General features: G+C 26.4%; 2 protein-coding genes and 1 long non-coding RNA gene across 5 annotated transcripts; 2 read left to right on the top strand and 1 right to left on the bottom strand.

Annotated features, from left to right (window-relative positions):
• Positions 1-1,427: 1,427 nt before the first annotated feature.
• Positions 1,428-4,355, top strand: LOC126549114 (uncharacterized). The gene is made up of 3 exons (XR_007603270.1): positions 1,428-1,524; positions 1,688-1,934; positions 3,480-4,355. It is a non-coding gene; the product is annotated as an uncharacterized LOC126549114 (long non-coding RNA).
• A 1,441-nt stretch (positions 4,356-5,796) lies between these two features.
• On the bottom strand, positions 5,797-9,266 carry LOC114128907 (RNA polymerase II subunit A C-terminal domain phosphatase SSU72). The gene is made up of 5 exons (XM_027993515.2): positions 8,854-9,266; positions 8,322-8,465; positions 6,261-6,400; positions 6,078-6,196; positions 5,797-6,018 (listed from the first exon to the last, which is right to left on the bottom strand). The coding sequence occupies exons 1-5, from the start codon at positions 8,931-8,933 to the stop codon at positions 5,917-5,919; spliced, it is 585 nt and encodes a 194-aa protein (XP_027849316.1). The 5' UTR covers positions 8,934-9,266; the 3' UTR covers positions 5,797-5,916.
• A 1,642-nt stretch (positions 9,267-10,908) lies between these two features.
• On the top strand, positions 10,909-16,089 carry LOC114128909 (ubiquitin-conjugating enzyme E2 G1). 3 transcript variants are annotated; one of them, XR_003592793.2, is made up of 6 exons: positions 10,909-11,204; positions 11,559-11,661; positions 12,172-12,269; positions 13,828-14,148; positions 14,646-14,818; positions 14,958-16,089. XR_003592793.2 is itself a non-coding variant. In XM_027993517.2 (4 exons), exons 1-4 carry the CDS (start codon positions 11,159-11,161, stop codon positions 14,082-14,084), a joined length of 504 nt encoding a protein of 167 aa, XP_027849318.1. In that variant the 5' UTR covers positions 10,909-11,158; the 3' UTR covers positions 14,085-14,276. The 3 variants fall into 3 exon arrangements, 1 of the variants encoding a protein (XP_027849318.1); XR_003592792.2 differs by lacking the exon at positions 14,646-14,818; XM_027993517.2 differs by lacking the exons at positions 14,646-14,818; positions 14,958-16,089 and having other exon boundaries at positions 13,828-14,276.
• Positions 16,090-18,800: the final 2,711 nt, after the last annotated feature.

The following is an 18,800-nucleotide window of genomic DNA, read 5'->3' as shown; positions in this document are numbered from 1 at the left end:
AAATAATTATCTATATTATAATTGCAAGCACCATTATGTCATATGTAAATATCAGAGCAAGTATAATAGCTCTTAGTTTATTAACTTAAAGTGGTAAAAACATCACCCTTAAAAATTAATGTAGGGTTGATAATATTGCTATAGTTTTTGATTATATTATTGATATATAAGTATATAACATGGACTGAGTGAAGTCCATATTTCATTGGTCGTTGCATGGTTGAAATAATTAGATTATTAGAAATTATCGATACATTATTCAACTGAATTTTTCAATTCTTTATCTCCTTCAGGGACTCCACTACACAAATGAATTCTAAACGTAGGAAATCCTATAGTTTTACTTCATAACTCAAGTGCACTAAATTATGCAACAGTACAAGATTACAAATAAAATCTTTAAAAATTGTCTGCTTGAATGTATAATCCTTACCGGCCGGGGAGCTGGGAAGACGGCTTTGCTTCCTAGAATACCAATCACAACAATCAATGCAACGGCTATTAAAAAAGCACAGGGTCAAACATTTAATGTTGTAGGTTTAGACCTAACCGACAACCGTCCAGTGTTTTTACCATGGTCAATTGTACCTTAGAATAATTATACGTAGCTCTGTCACGTGTCATATGCAAACAAGATCTATTTGTGCTGGCCCCAGAAGGTCGTGGTGTATCCAGAAATATTTAATGCTAAGACAAATTGATATAGGTAATTGAAAAAAATTATATATAAATCATACATCATAACAAAACGAATGTATTCCACACTTATATATAAAATTTACTGCAAACATTAATCAAATTAAATATCTGATATAATTCATATTAAAGTCTTCACATATTCCTAAACACATATTATAAATGTACTGAAATCTAGCAATAGCAAAGCATTGCCGGGTCAGCTAGTTATATTATACATGCATACAATTTGCATAATATATATATAATTTTATGAACATAGACGGTTCCAAAATCCATCAATAAAAAATTTAATTAATTTAATCTTGCCACCGTGTTTGATTTTAAATATTACCTGGACTGAGTGACTCGATATCTCTATATCAATATCTCAATATATACTAATAAAGATTTATTTTAATATGCTTAGTTCAATTATTTCAATCACACAAAGTTAAATATGTACAAGGCTTAACTTGTAACTTATTATTTATCATCGTGTATCTATGTTTTAAATTAAATTTATATATTATAAACAATTCATAGATGCACACAATATGTTACTATGTTATTTCTATGTTACGCAATATTTTAATACGCTGGCTTAAATGGATGTTGACGATTTTCACATAATAATACATTTTGTTTATTTATAACTAACGGACTAGATAATATAAAGATTTCATAATTTATATTTGCATTTCACATTTGACGAGATATTCATAAAATATAATTTTGATTAATCATATTTAATTCGAGTATCTACTTTTCATTGTTTATTAAAAGTTTGTGGCATTTATCAAACCTATTCTAAAAGCAAGTAGGTAATATTGAACAATTGTTTAAATTGTGAGTATATATTTAATTATTTCAAGAGTGTGTTTTTCAAAATTCAAACTCGCCTAGGTAAATGGTTTATTACGTTAATCATTTACACAGAGATAATTACTAAAATGTATTATTTAATTTTATACTTTTTTTCAATTAAATCGAAAATTGTATTTGTTTGAAGGTGCCATTTCAATAGTCTTGAATTATCCAAGATGAAGTTTTGGAATTCCGTTCCAAAAGCAGGGACATGGTCGGCAGCATCATGTTTGTTTATTCAACGGTTCTTAGAAATCGTGTCTATATTCCTTCTAGACAACCAACATGTCATCATGTGTCTCACCGTCTCGTTCATGACTAGCTGGACGATAATATTATATTCCACGACCGACGTTTGGCTGCTATACGTGACACGTCTGATCGCTGGATCTGTAAGTATATCTAACGGGCAACTGTCCATACCTTTAAACGGCAGGAAGACGAAATTTACACTTATTGATTTTTTATTCCGAATATAAAATACTAATCGTAATATAGTCTGCAGTACTGACGTCATAAGCCAATAAGAAGTAACTCCAAAAATCTTAGTTTTCAGGAAAGGATAAAACAGTTTTTCGACACTAAATTAAGCCGTAAGGTAAAAATAATAATTTTTTAAACATTAAAGTGATGGTATATTATTGTATTTTTATGAGGAAAATATTGAACACAAAAAAGAAGTTGTTTGATAATTTTTTATGGGTTTAAATGGACTTTCTGCATTTTGTCTTATACAAGTCAGAAGAAAAAAAAAAAGCAAAAAGTAAATTTTTATTAGGATTTACTGCTTAATTCCCTCTGATTATGGGCATCATGACCTGTTTAAATTGTATGTTAGAATTATTTATTTTTATAATCAGTATAGGTTTTTCTTAGAGTTCAGTTTTTTCAATCTGATATTTATTTTTAAAATTTATTTACATAAATTAATAACTTAAACATAGAAAAATGTAGCACTTTGAAAATATAATGATGCATTACTACGGTTAAATTGGAATTTTTTTTTTTAATTAATAATATATTATTCCTTATCAAGTTATCTTTATCCCTGTAACATTATTGTTTAAATATTGATTCCATTTTCGGATAAATGTAAATATTAAACCAGAAATTCTAATTTTATAGGACATACTGCTTTGAGAATACAATAATAATCCCTAAAATCAGTAATTCCAGATAACTTACTGGAAATTACTGCTTTTTGTTCTAGTATATAGACATACTGCTTATTTTCTTCTTATTTTAATAAATTCATGTACAATGTACATGCTGCCTTTTTTGTTATTTTCTTATCAATTTATATGAACTTCTAATGAGAAAAACATGTATTTTCTTTAAGGGAATCGACAGAGAGTAAAAATACCTATCGATACACTTAAAAAAAAACGATTTTTGCAAAAATGGAGTTCCTGCTTAGTGGCTTATGACGGCAGAGTAGTGGAAATTTATTTATTTATATTCTTGATAATAGGTCCATTTCAATAAATTATTGCGTGTAATGTTGAATACAACTCTTGACAATACTACAATTTCAAAATATACACTTGTACACACTCAATGGTGAATACTGTAATTTTTTGAGGCATTTGATACATTTTACTTTGATGCGCTATCCGTATAAAAATTAATAACTATTTATGTAGGTAATGTGATGTAATAATATTATGAAAAAGAATTTTTTTTTTTAATAAACACACGCAAGCATCGATATTGTATACCCGAATCGCCGTGTTATATTTTTCTATTTTTATTATGTATTTTCGTTTGTTATTTTATATTTTTATAATAACTATAATAATATGATCACAATAACATTAGCTATCAAAATAATATTTTGTATTTTATAAAATCATATACATTGTTAAAGGCAAAATTAATAGTATAAGTATAAAGTTTGGATATCTTACTTAAGTTATATTAAATAATTTACGTCACAGGTCATATTAATTTTCACGTCTTCATTACCGGTGGAATGGTCGGTCGGCGAGAACTTTTATTGATATCCGATTTCGTCATGGGCCTGTGTCTCGGCACTCTGGGCTTTTATTTTTGGCTGCAGGGACATGACGTTGACGTCTCATCGTACAACCTTTTACCGTTTATCAGTCTCGGAACGTACATTTTTATGTGCACACTGGGATCCGATCCAATACCAAGAATTATGATCAGGAAAGTGCTCCATCCAGAACTCATACGTTTTGCGATCGGAATCGTGTGCTTGTGCGCTTCACTCGTCCAACTCTGCGTCGATGAGCTCACGGACATGGAGACTGTTAAACGTCGTTTCGCCGCCGTTTTTCCGCGGTCGGGCGTTCCGGACTCACCCAAGTCGCTCGAAGTCGCTGTCGCCGACGCGCCTCGGAAAATTGACGAGCGCCTCCCGGCGCTCGAGGACGCCGTCCGGTCACTTTCGGCCGAGTTCGCGCCATTCACGTTTAACCACGTGCTACCAAATCGCGCGCCAACGGTCAACCACCAACAAGTCGCGCACCGCCAATTGACACTTTTGCACCAACCCGTACAGTCCAAAATTCGTGGTGTTACTACCACACTCGGTTCGGTAAAGACGCGCGAAAGTGCTCTAGCGACCTTTGTACGTTTTATCCCAAAATATCGACTAAAAATAAAACATTTAAGAAGTCATATACGTCTCATAACCCATCAAAACTTAACTACCGATACAATACTTGGACAGATTTTTAGAATTCTCAGACTTAAAAATACTTTTCCATGTTTTACTTCTTTAATATTAAATTGATATCTATATTGTAAATTGTTATATTAATAAAACAAATCTTATCAAGAAAATATAATTTTTAACTTTGTTTGTTAACTGTGAAAGGTCAAATTTTAAGTTCAAAATTCAAAAACAGTATTTTTATAATAAATATTCGCAAGCATTAATATTGTATACCCGAATCGCCGTTTTATATTTTTTATTTTTTATTATGTATTTTCGTTTGTCATTTTATAATAATTATTATAATATGATCACAATAACATTAGCTATCGTCTACAACTAACACTAGCTAGCCCCCGCTCGCAATTCATTCGGTGCCCGTAGTATGTCTATACTGAGTCAACACTGGCCGCCAGTGCTAGTTTTCCAACACTAGTATTGTTCTGGCTAGAGAGTCTATATTATGTATATTATATTATATAGGCTCTCTAAGTTTGGCTAATCCTAGTTTAGCCAGTGCTACCTATCTATGTCTGTTAATATTACCTTGAAAATATTACATTAAATTAAAAATATATATTTAATTCTTATAGCGTAGGTATAATAATAATATATATACAATAATTTATCAACTTATATGCCACTCGAAATTTAATAACAGCTTAATATTAATTTAAAATATCATTGCGTGTAGTAAATTCCTAATAAAAAAATATGTATTTTTAAAATTATTAAGTTTCAATGGAAAATGTTTTTAAATAAATTAATATCGTTATTTATGGTTTAAGTAAGTAATTTTATCCAAATTTGAAGTCTATAAAAAATAATTGTCTTTCTATATTTTTTAGATTTTATATTTTTAGCATGAAATGCTTTTGAGCTCTGAGGAGTCTTGTAATATATTTTCAAAACTTAGATATAAAATTTACAAATTTAAATAAAAAAAGTTGGATATTTTACTTTCTTAACGAATTTTGTCAAAATACTATCTCCAAAAATATATAAAAATCACTTTTGTGAAATCTTACATTAAAATTTCAAAAATGTTGACCCTCTAAATATTTTTTTATCAACAACTATTATAGAAAAATAACTAACCTAAAACTAATTGATAATTTGTCAAGCCTATAAATTGCTTGACAATTGTTTTTTTTAATTGTATCATGATGTAATGAAAATGATATATTTAGTGAAATTTCACAAAATCAACTTTATCAAAAATCGGAAAATATATAAACATGTACTCTTTACCTTCATTTTTTTTTTTTAATGTTATTTTCCATTGTAGTATTAAGTAAGGATTTTTTTTACTTTTTACCCCCTCACCCAACACTATCTAGGATCTAGACTCTAAATCTAATTTGGTACCAAAAACCACTATCATTATTGAAAATCTAATCAATAATTATTCTGTTCCAAGAAGTGATAATAGAAACGAAAATGAAAAAAACACACATCTTTGTAAGACCAATACAAATAAATGTAAAGATGGTCTTTTTGTCAATCAGCTCTAAAACTAATATTAATAAACTAAGCTCAGTTAATGATTTATCTATAAAATAAAGTAATACACATTATAATTTATGATACATAATTTATTTGCACGATACAATTTAATAAATTATTGATTCAAATAATGCCATTATTTAGGTATAATTAATAATATACACAATTTTTATTTTATCACTTTTTATTTAATAGAAAAGTACACAGTTGAGTAGTGGTCTTTGACATTTTTCTTCATATTTAACAACTAATTGATCAATATCATTGTCGAGATCTTCACTTCTGGACAACTAAAATAGAAATAAATTTACATTAAAATATTCACTAGATATTTATAAAATAATCATACCAAAGTAACAAATTCACAAATTAAAAATGCTCCAATTGTTGCTTCTTCATGATTGTCTTGAATGTTAATATTGATTATATGAACTGGCTTATTGCCAAAACTTTGAATACTTTCAAAATCTATACATTCATGATTTTGATTTTAATTTTTATAATAATAATAAAATTTTCAATTTAAACATACACTCAAGTACTTGATCATATACTCTCTCTTCACACGTAATGACTACAGTAAATTGTTCATTGCTTAGTTGAAATCTTTCTGGATGTTGCTTTATCCGGCGATTTCTATCCAACATATTTAACAAACCATTTTGCGTATAACTAAATGCAGAAATTAGTTAAGAAAATAATAACTAAAACAGTAAACAGTTTTTCATATTTTTGATAAATAATATCAAAATTAGATAGGTATAAATTCCTTTATCAAAAATGTTAAAGGCTATTATTATTTTTGAGTTCAATAAATAAAACATTAATTAATGAAGAATTAAAAGCAACTGAAGATCAATTTAATATTGATTGTTAAATAGTGTTTAAAATTTAAATTGACACCTGTGAGATTTTCTTTATTAATGTTCAGAAGAAAATATAATTTATTAAAACATACTTAGAGGACGACATATCCGCATATTATGTTGTTTATGACTTACACACATATTATGACATAGTAAATTTTAATTCCCCAATTCAATAGTATACTTTTAGGTAAGATTATAATCTGTGTTCTCTAGTTGGTTTTTTACGATATTTTAATTTTTAAGTGAATTATGAGCATTTTCAAGTATTTAATATTTTACATACTCATAACTCTCTTAAAAATTAAAATATCATATAAAACCAACTAGAGAATACAGATAATGTTCTTACATAAGTTTTATGATAGGTCAATTTAGTCTAAACTCTAATATCAAAACTAAAATTATACTACTGAAACTGAAGAAGTATAAAATAAGTATAAAATTCTGAAAAATCTAATTTTATAGTTCAAAATTTAAATTGTACTAAAACAAGAGAGAGTATTTAAACTATAAATATTACATGATATTTATTATTTTATAATATTGGTTACATATTTTAAATAAAATTAACCAAAAAATAATCAGTTTACAAACAATTTAAAACTGCATCTTAATTCAATATTATAAATACTGTTTTTGTACACAATGATTTATTATTGAATTAAAATAAGATACATCCATTACATTACAATATTAACTATGTTTAAAATATTATTTTAAAAAGTTTATTTGATAATAAGATTCACAGGGTCAAATTTAAATTCCAGAAAATATCAGTTCAACATCAGCGCTCGGAATGGAAAATTTTACGAACCGGAACGTTTATAAAATTAATAAGAGGATTATAATATTAATTTTTAATTTTAATTATTTTAATTTATGTTTACTTTACAATACAATATAATTAGTTAAAAAGATAATAATATAAAATATAATAATAATAAATAATATAAGTAATTTTAAGCTTAAAAAATTTACAATTTCTAGCAAAACACAGATTTATATTTGTGATAATGTCACTTCTCAAGTATTGTAAAACTACAATCAAAATATATTAGGTAGGTATACACAATGTACACATATATACAGATTACAGATAGTCAAAAATAGAATTTGTTACAATTTTTGACAGAATACATTATCAATAGTAAATTAGGTATTTTTACTTTTTATCGCCTTTTATTGCGATTACAGCTTTAATTGTAGCATAGCTTGTGGGAACTTTTGGATTATTAGATCGTTTACGTTTTTATTGCGATAATACAAAAAAATGATACGCGTGATGTCAGAAGAGGTCTCTTGGAGTTCTACAAAAATTGAACTTTTCTCTATATTAAGTATACTATACTTTGTCAAAAGGAAATTTTATAATTTTAATCTTCTAAATTGTAATACTGTCGATTTTTACGAAACAGAACGCTTAAATTTTAATTCAACGGACGCAAAGTTTATATTACGAACCGGAACGCCGTTCCGATGCATTCAGGTCCATTTCGAGCACTGTTCAACACATTCCTAGTATTCATAATAAAATAATGTTATTTTATCATGTACTTAATTTTATATGATTTTATATATTTTAATCATTTAAACTTCATATTTCAAATCATAAGAATCTAAAAATGTTTATGTCTGCACTACTTTAAATTATAAGTCAATAAACACTATTTTATAAAATTCAAAAAATGATTTAACTATTAAATTTGTTTTATGATAAAGGATACAATGTTTTATCTTTATTGTAAAGATCTCTATAAATTTCATCATAAGTACATCCAAAATCATAAATATTTGGCTTGTCTGGAGCTGTTCCGGGTAATTTCACCTTGTCGCCTGTTCCAAATGATCGAACATTAAAACCTTTTTTACTAAAATCAAAAAAATAAATTGATTAAAAACACTTCATACCATAACCATGACATACATAATATTATACAAAGGAAGTTTCAATAATATTATTAGCAAATAGGATTATAATTATTTTAGTGCTAAACCAGTTCAATACAATTTCTTATGTTTTAAGCTTACAAATTAAATATATTTTAAACAATGGCAAAGTCAACAAAATTCCTAAACTAGGATCATATACCTGATTAAATAAAATTAAAAAAAAAAAGAAATGTTTTATTTTAAATTGTTTGTGTTGGAATTACCAACTAATGAAAACAAAAAATATAAGATAAAATTTACAAATTGTAACAGTGACAAATATTAAATAGAATATTCTTAAAAAAATAAAAGAAGTTTATTATCTACCTTAAAAAGGCATGAGCTTCCATACTTCGATTCATGTTGCTTGAACAAACCACAGCTATTGTAAATTCACTTAATGCCATGGTTATAATTTTCAAGTTTCAAAGAATACAAAAATGGTGTATGTGTATTTTATTTTATATCAAACAGTTAGTAATAAAATGGCAAAAGTAGTATTATAAGTTAAAAGTACCTTATTAATATACACTGAATACTTTGAATACCTAATAAAGAAAATTGTTAAACGTCATATACTTTTCCGTTTATTCCTTCAAGAAATATAAAACACACAAGTTAAATATAAGTATAATCGGATATAAACAAATACAAAAGTAAAAATTAAATAATATAAGTGAAAAATGCAAACTAGAACAAAATATTATAGGACATTTTTTAAAAAATTAAAAACTTGTTTTGAAACTTTTACAATTTTGAAAATTGGTGATAAAGTAACCAAAATGATAAGAGCCTAAGAATAATGATTTGATAAAATCCGTGGATTAAAAAAAAACTAAGTTATGAAAGAAGCTCTACCGCCGCTTTTTCAGCCAGTTAACAGTTTACAATTATAATAAAATATACATAAAATTTGTTGTATAATCACAGAATAGATGAAATTTAAATTATGCTGTGGTATAATGTTCAACTTCTAACTAGTTATCTATTCCATACATATTAATTACCTAATTAATTTAAAACATATTAATTTATTAGTTCATAATGTTCATAATATTATACCAATCTTATTTTGCATATTTCATCGGTTAGTGCATATAAATGATTGTTTTATTGCTTTTTTTTTTATAGATTTACATGTTTTCAGTTAATCTGTTCCAAATGTAACGCTAAGACAGTGACTTACGTAGACTTCGTTTGTGGGGGTTACCGTTTATGTATATGTAATATGTTTAGTGTTATTAATGTAATATTCCAAAAAAGAATTATACCAACATGTTTCACTTCTGGGGGGAACCTATGAAGATTAAGAGTAGTAAAGCCTGACAAGTCCAATATCATCAATATCATTGATATTAGTTATAAAATATAAATACATATTATCCAGTATTTATAATCAATGGTTTACCAATTTGTAATATTAGTATATTATTAATATTTAAACTAAAATTAATAATAAATTATAATTAAAAAAAATAAATATAAAAGTTAAATTTAAATGGTTTTTTGGCATAGGTATTTTAAGAATTTTTAGAGCATGTTTGTACACATATTTTGTCAGTTTTTAGTGCATATTTATTCATTTTTAAGTGTATACAATTCCCAGCCTATTGGTTATATTATTAATCTTACTGCAATATCGGTTTAAACTTTTTACTTTTTGTTATTAATATTAGTAAGTAAAATCAAATACATTAGAATATGAAATAATACATACTAAACATTTTTCTATCAATATTATGTTTTGGCAAAAATATGGATATTACCAACTTCGAAAACAAAACCACAAATAATGTCTTTCAGCAAAACTAATGATTTATTTTACTTACTTTCAAAAAAAGAGCTGTAAACTATAAATAAATAATGATTAAATAAGTAACGACGTTTGGGCTATAAGGCATTAAAGCCAAGATTCACCGTCCACAATGGCAGTTCCAAGGGGATCTAAGGTCCCATCCCTAACTTTCGTCTTCCACTTACCTAGTGACTAGCTCTAAGTTCTACATTTTAATTAATTATAGTGGTCACAACTCACAATTTGTATAGGTTTATAATTATAATACATCTCATTTTATGATTGTGGTGAAAAACGTTTAGCAATAATAAACATATTAACACGAACGTCACCGCAAATCTCTCAACAATTGGCGTCTGACTACCCGACTTATCCGAGTAGTCCAAGTCCAACACAAGAACGAATTACGTAAACGTAATCCATAAATTGTAAAGTTGTAAAATGCTAGACGGGTTCCCGCGTCTGGCAGACCAGTCATGGCTACAGCGCAACGATCGAGAGAGCACGTCCGTTTAGTACCGCAACCGTGGTCATACTGTCTCACTGACAGTGGCGCAGACGCACGACGATCGTCGACCCGTTCCGATAATTTATTTCCAATAAGCCGCACTGCCGTGCGCCCGTGCTGCTGTTTGATACATATTACAGTTTTTATTATTATTATTATTCTTTCTTCTCTGTTCCTTTATTTTCTATTCGCTGGAACACGGGTATCCCGCACAAATACTTAACGCTTAGCACTCAAGCTCTCAAGTACTCCAGCACTCGGCATCTATCCCCCCAATAGTATAACATTTTTTTAATCTACACCACTTTTGGGTGACGAAATCAATTTTAATGTCAGAACTACAGTCGGCGCTATTATTAAAGAAACAACTGAATGGTAAGTATCTATCACAGTAGTCCGTCCGTTTTTGTTCTCCGATCGGACAATCGAAACTTTTTGATATTTTGATGTTCATGACCATCGTGATACGTATCTGATCCCGACGAATACCCAATATACTTTCACGTGTCTTGATTCCGTCTGGCACAACATGTGTCCTATTTACTTTGTTTCGGGTTTTCTTGGTTCAATATTTTAAAATTTACTCTATCCGATGGTCATTGTTTGCGGAGTAAAGAAAGTGTTATACTAGTAGTTGTGTAACCACAACTTATTACTTGAAAATCCACCGGGATTTGAAGTTTATTCAGTTGGTTAACTGTTTACATTAATGCTATTTTGTTTGTTTAGAATTGCACAAGAACCCAGTAGAAGGGTTCTCTGCTGGTCTAATAGATGATAATGATATTTACAAATGGGAAGTGCTCATCATTGGACCTCCAGACACCTTGTAGTAAGTACCTATTGAGTAGTATTGTCATCCTATATATTATGTATTTTACTTAATTTATTAGAAGATAAATGTATTTATTAATAATCATGTCTAGTGGTTATTGATCAACAGCGTCTATTAGTATTTAACGTTTAATTTTTATTTGGCTTGATTGTTACACTTTATGCCGAATCATCAAATATTTTATTTAAAACTTAATGTGCTTTGTTCTTTGACTAATAGGTAATTTTACAATTGATAAATGGCTATAATTAACTATTACTACTATTAGATAAGATAGGTAAATTATCTAATATTTAATTTTAGCTTCGCTTATTGTGGGCTAGCGTAAGATCTTTTATACTCTTGTAGGATTAATTTAGGAAATGCCCGCTTTTTTCAATATGATATTTTGGTTTTTATTTTTGAAATATAAGGTAATGGATTTATGAATCTTGACCTTGGTAGGGGTTTATAACCTTATCAATTATCATAGATACTAATGAATAATCCATCTTAACTATGTTACAGTGAAGGAGGATTTTTCAAGGCCCATCTTAATTTTCCAAAAGAGTATCCATTAAGGCCGCCAAAAATGAAATTTGTAACTGAAATTTGGCATCCTAATAGTAAGTACCTTAATCATTAAGAAATGTGAATATTTTATTTATTATATTCTACTAATGAGAAGAATATATATAGATCTACATATTATTTTAATTAAAACTAATATATTATAACTTAATTGTTAAAAAATATTACATATATAAGTACGATACAAATAAAATAAAATGCGCCTTCTTATATCTTTTCTAAGCAGAATATTAGTGTCTTTAAAACAATTTATTTGTTTTTCAAAAAATAAAATTTCTTTCAACAACTTCTCAGTTATCTTAGGTACTCTAGCTCTTAGACCTTATATTTTAAATTTAGAAGAAATGCATTAACATAATCATTAAAAAAACATAATATTACCTTTTGATAATTTTAATAACCAGAGGTACTTATTGGTGCACAATAGTCACATTTTATAAAATGTATTACTTTGTTTCTGATTGAAAATCGTTTGTAATATATTTTGTACATCATTAAATAACTTTGAAGTATAAAAAAATGTTATTATTTCTATGATATAAGTTTATATTTTGTTATAATACAGCTACAAGCTAACACCATACTAACATAATTTAAATAAAAGCAAATATTCTAAGAAGTATTTGTTATTTTTCTGTAACTAGATCACATACTCAACTAACTTATGTCTAAGATATCATATAAATACTGATCATCAATATTGAAGTTTCAGATCAAAGACTGGGACAGGGTGATAAATTGTATACAGATCTGTGGTGAGGGGATAACAAACAAGTACCTGATTAGATTTCAATATTGATAGATTTAAATGTATCATACACCTGCTTGAAACTGAAGCATTCCTACGCTAAAATGCCTAATACCACCAATATAAATTTTGCTTTGCTCTGAATCAACAATAAAAATTATAATTTTATAAATAATGACAGGAGTAATGTATAGATTTTGAAGCATAAAATTCAGGAGTTACATGCTAGACTCTAAAGAGTCAAATTATCTAGTCATTTACTATTAAGCTAATCTAAAAAAATAATAACTATGTGCTTAGATTATATTATTATTAATTAAACAATTATTTCTATGCATATATTTTTTTATTCAAAAAAAGTTATAAATTAAATGTTTTATAGTTCAGTTTGTAGCATAAAGATAAAATGTTGAAATTACTAAATCTTTGTATTTTTTAACACTTCATTTCAGACTATTTTATTTCCAATTTTATATTATAAAAATGCAAATTGAATATTGTTTTATTTAATTTGTAATTTGTATTTATTAAAGTATTGTTTATTATAGTACACTAATACATTAATAATTTATGAATTATTGCACCCTTCTTATTGTTGATATTACGGTATTTGAAATTTTTAGTAAATTTGAGAATGAAAAAATTCCTTTTACAACTAATGCCAAAAACCCTTTTAACAAGCTGTTATAATCTCTTATTTTGATATTTATATTAATACAATAACCCTAACCTAGATGTTATATTTAAACTTGTTATATGAGCTTATGTTTTTACTCTCAAAGAGAAAAATTATTCCTTAATTATTTTATTTATAAAATTTGTACATGTATATTTTTCATTTTTAGTTGATAAAAGTGGTGATGTTTGTATATCAATACTTCATGAACCCGGTGATGATAAGTGGGGTTATGAAAAAGCAAGTGAACGTTGGCTACCAGTGCATACTGTTGAAACTATATTGATATCAGTTATTTCAATGTTAGCTGATCCAAATGATGAAAGTCCAGCTAATGTAGATGCAGCTAAAGATTGGCGTGACAATTATCCAGAATTTAAACGCAAGGTTGCACGTTGTGTGCGTAAGAGTCAAGAGGATATCTAATAACAAATTTGCCAGTTGCTCTACATACATGTTACCAACGTATAAATCAATTATTGATGCCAGGGTAAACAATATAGTTCATTTTACCTTATAATGTGTATATTTATTTTTATTTATCTACATTGTGTTTGTCATCAATATATTAAAATCATTGAACTTAAAGAAAAACATTAAAGACTTACTTATTAACAATTATGTTATTATTTATTAGACAATAGTAAAAAATCATTGTTTGTATTTCCTATATTCATGGAAAAAGTGAAATCAAACATCCAATTATTCGTACAAATTTACAACCTTTTTATTTCTATGTATTTAAATCCCAACTTCATATTCTGTATTTAATACTTAACTATTTATACTATATAGGTTATAAATTGTTTTTTTAATACACAAATTTATACATTATTTTTCTAATAAAAGTCAATTTGATCTTATAATTGTTATTTTATGAATATTAATAAATATACAATAATATAGGTTATGATTATAATTAATTTAATGTACCTTTACACATTAAGTTGAAAGCATTTAATTATGCACTACTTATACTTATTGCAGAGTTAGTTGAAAAATCAAATTCAACAGTTTAGTTATTTAAATTATTTGGTCATTATTATTTACTTATGCAGTACTCATTACATGACCACCAAGGACTAAACATAAAAATTAGCTTGAAAGTTTGTTTGCAATAGTAAGAACTATTATAATTTTTACTAAAATTAAAATACGGAGTAAGTATTGTTATTTAAAATAAAAAATAAAATTTACTGAACTTAATTTATTTTTGACTATCAGGTTCTTAACATTTTAATCATATTTGTATACCTCATGAATGTTTTAAAATTTAATAATAATTAATCTATGTTTCAGGTATCAAAATGTAGAGCAATCGACAACATTTTATATAATGTGATTTATAAATGTAAGTTTATTCAACAAAATCTAATAAAATATGATATACTATCTTTTTATCTTAAAAATATCCTAAAAACTGTACTTAGTACAATTAAATATTAGGATACTATACTCTGTTCGTGTTAAGAGTGCCTAGTTGCTCGGATGAAAACTAGTTCTGTTCGCTCATGTATCACATATACCGTACAATGCCGACCAATTACAGGACGTCTAATGTCGCCTGTGGGGTCAATAAGCTGTCAGCGGCTCAGTATGCATGCGCGAGTTTGGACACTCTTAACCTGAACAGAGTATACCTTGAACAAATAGAAAATACTTTGTGAAATTAATGAATTTAATCATGTGTTTAAAATTAAATAATAAAAAATAAATGTATACTTTTAAAAAACAAAAGTATGCTCTTATTTTCTAAAAATTTGTGTTTACTTTTCATTCTTAAAGTATAATCTTCAAACAATTTTAGATTAATTTCAGTTAAGTATAATGTAATGTAGTTTCATTCATTAATGGTTTAAGTATTGTTTAACCTATTTTAATGATTGTTCTCAAATACTATGATGGGTCATACTTGTTTAATGTAAATAAAAACTTAATTATAATGATATTTTATAAAATAAAAGTTTATATATGTCTAGATATATTTTTTAAAACAAGTTAATGCCTAAATGTACAGTTACATACTGCAGTTAATTTACATAGTAATCATATGACACTTATTATATTATTATCCAAAGTTAAGCCGCCATTTTATAAATTTGTATTATGTATATAGTACTAACATGTGTTCTTGTTCATCTATTATAAGAATTAATATATACGAATTTCATGTTTTTTTTTTTTTTTTTTTTAATGTAGGGTTCTTTTGGACGATTTTTAACAAATTTTTATTTTTATTAATATTATTATTTGTAATAACTACATTTTAGGATATTATAGATCAATTATTTTAACTAATTTTATATAAAATTATTCCGTCTTTTATTGTGTTATTCCTTAAAATAATAACAACTATCTAAATCTTCATAATTACTTATTATTGTATTTTGTATTTTTTATCATTTATAATAAAAAAAAGAAAAATAGAGTATGATGATTACATCTAAAATTCCATTTTAAGTTATACATTGAATTTAATAGAATTAATTTATTAAGTCTGATGATGTGGATAGATAATTAAAAACTAGTCAAATACTTAAACATAATGAATAATTTCAATAACTTTGAGTATTAGTGGCTTATTACATTCACTATCTATTTTAGATAGATTATTTTATGTGATTTAATCAGAGCTCAATTTGTTATGAGAGTAAAAGCTGAATTACTGAATACATTTCAAAATAATTCTACAAAATGCCAAACTTGCTTAGTTTTCTCCATGTTACAAATGTGCAACATTTTTTTCATTAAACCAATTTTATGTTTTTAACTTAAATCTTAAAGAGAAATATCAGACTTAAATGTAACAAAATTATCTGCATTCCCTTGATTTTTATGATAATTTAATTTTTAAAATAAATTTTTCACTTATTATTTTATCTGTATAATGTTCCAATTTTACATAAAAATATGTTATACAGAATAATACTCAACAGTAGCATGATTATATACAATACTTAAAATAAAAATATAAGGACTTCAAAAACTTTTTTTTATCAAGTAACAATAGTGAATGCTTTCATTGAAATAGCTGATTTAACACATTAAAGTATCTCTGAATTTTATGTAAATACTTAGTGCTATGATTTGCGCTATTGTCTATGATCACACATTCAGTTATCATTTATACAAAAATACATATTATTTTTTAGTCCGTTATTTTCATGTTTTAATATTAAAACAACTATTATACTTAGTACCTATTTAACAATAAGCCACTACAACACCAAAAACGTGTCCTGCTGGTAGGCCCCAGAACCACGCCAATTTTGTACCCTTAAGTATACGCAAGATATCAATTTTAAAATTATAAACCAGTTGTTTTATATTTAACATACCAATCAATGAATATAAATATAAATAAATGAGCGTACTACGTAAGTATTATAAGTAAATCTATATCTGTGTGCCTAATATATAATAACGTTTCAATGAAAGATTTAGCAACAATAGAAAATCTTAAATTACGGCTTCAGATTGATTTAAATATTTCTTTATCAAATGTAAAAAAAAAAAAATTACATAACAATATTGATAATGCATTAACAAATAAGGTTATTACCTACTTCAATAATTGGTTTCATGACCAATAATTATATACTACGATTCATAAAAAGCGAGTTACCTATATATTTTATAATTTATAATAATATATAATAAAATTAACAAAAGGTTAATTGTTTAACAACAATTCTGATATTTAAACGATATTTTTGTTTTTAGTATCTACAAATTATGGAAATTATAAATATTTTTTGAATAAATAGCGAGTCGCAGTCGATTAGCGAAAAAATGTATGTACCTAGTAGCTTATAAAGAAATATATTATATGTGAAAGTTATTTAAGAAAATAGACAATTACCCTCGTTTCCTTAATTATTTAGCGTTGATATCAATCGAAAGGGAGTTAAATTATTGCAATATCGATCTTGCAGTTTTTATCGAGTTTGCTTCAATTAAAAGTAAAAAAAAATATTATAATTTATAAATAGTTTTAATTTATATTATGATAAACTACAAACTATTGTAAGACAAGAATGTTATAAAAAATGGTCTTTAAAAAAAAATATATATATATATATCATATATGTAAATTATTCAAACGGACCTGAATTTTGTTCCTGGACACACCTCTGATTGGGTGGGTCAAATTATGGGCTATGCAAATGGCCTAAATAAATTTACAAGTTAAAATTTGTGAAACAATTATTATTTATATGCGCAATATGTATTTCTACGCGGGTTAGTGGGACTTGTTAAAACAAAAATATTTTAATACAAATTGCCTATATTAAACCCCTTAAAATGGGATTTATAAAGGTTTCACAGTTCACATAATCCCAACAAAAACACTACGCCAAACTCCGTGTAAAAAAACGCTCAGTATAAAAAAAATCCACCTCAAAAAGTTGTGATATCATTTTATAGCTATGTATTTAAACTATATAGGAATAGATATATTACTATAATTTATGTTAAAATTCATTGCTTATAAATTGAACTTAGCTGGTGACATTATTTAAAACTCATGAGAATTCATTTCGTATTGAGTATACATGTTATCTTTGAAAATGAGTGATACTAATTAAGTGTTATATAAATTAATTGTTATAAATTACTAATTAAGTGTTATAATTTTAAAGTCACCAGCTAAGTTCAATTTATAAGCAATGAATTTTAACATAAATTATAATAATATATCTATTCCTATATAGTTTAAATACATAGCTATAAAATGATATCACAACTTTTTGAGGTGGATTTTTTTTATACTGAGCGTTTTTTTACACGGAGTTTGGCGTAGTGTTTTTGTTGGGATATCACTAATTTTTTTATGTTATTATTATTATTGTTGTTGTTGTAATCATTATTATTAAATATTATAATGTCATATATGTATTATTATATATCAAACATTTAAGTTTTTAATTATTTTTTTCCTGAAAACACCGCCACCGCAAGCGCTGTGACAAAGCACGCGCGAACGGTAAGTGTGTGTGTGTATCTCCTCAGTGGGCGGGGAACTTCATGCGGGCCGCAGGGAATATTATCGAAAAACATTTTCTTTTTTTGCCATAAAAATTCATAATATATTTGGCTATAACTCCATTTATAATGTTCAGATCGGATTAAAAAGTGCAG

This window comes from Aphis gossypii, chromosome 1, assembly GCF_020184175.1.
Source record: "Aphis gossypii isolate Hap1 chromosome 1, ASM2018417v2, whole genome shotgun sequence".
NCBI lineage: Eukaryota > Metazoa > Arthropoda > Insecta > Hemiptera > Aphididae > Aphis > Aphis gossypii.
This window is presented reverse-complemented; position numbering and strand designations above follow the sequence as displayed.

Coding starts and splice junctions, on each gene's coding strand:
- LOC114128907 (XM_027993515.2), bottom strand. CDS start 8,933: ATGGCATTAAGTGAATTTACAATAGCTGTGGTTTGTTCAAGCAACATG. Junction 8,466..8,853: donor GAAGCTCATGCCTTTTTAAG/GTAGATAATAAA, acceptor TTTTGATTTTAG/TAAAAAAGGTTTTAATGTTC. Junction 6,197..6,260: donor ATATGATCAAGTACTTGAGT/GTATGTTTAAAT, acceptor ATGAATGTATAG/ATTTTGAAAGTATTCAAAGT.
- LOC114128909 (XM_027993517.2), top strand. CDS start 11,159: ATGTCAGAACTACAGTCGGCGCTATTATTAAAGAAACAACTGAATG. Junction 11,205..11,558: donor ATTAAAGAAACAACTGAATG/GTAAGTATCTAT, acceptor TTGTTTGTTTAG/AATTGCACAAGAACCCAGTA. Junction 11,662..12,171: donor GGACCTCCAGACACCTTGTA/GTAAGTACCTAT, acceptor ACTATGTTACAG/TGAAGGAGGATTTTTCAAGG.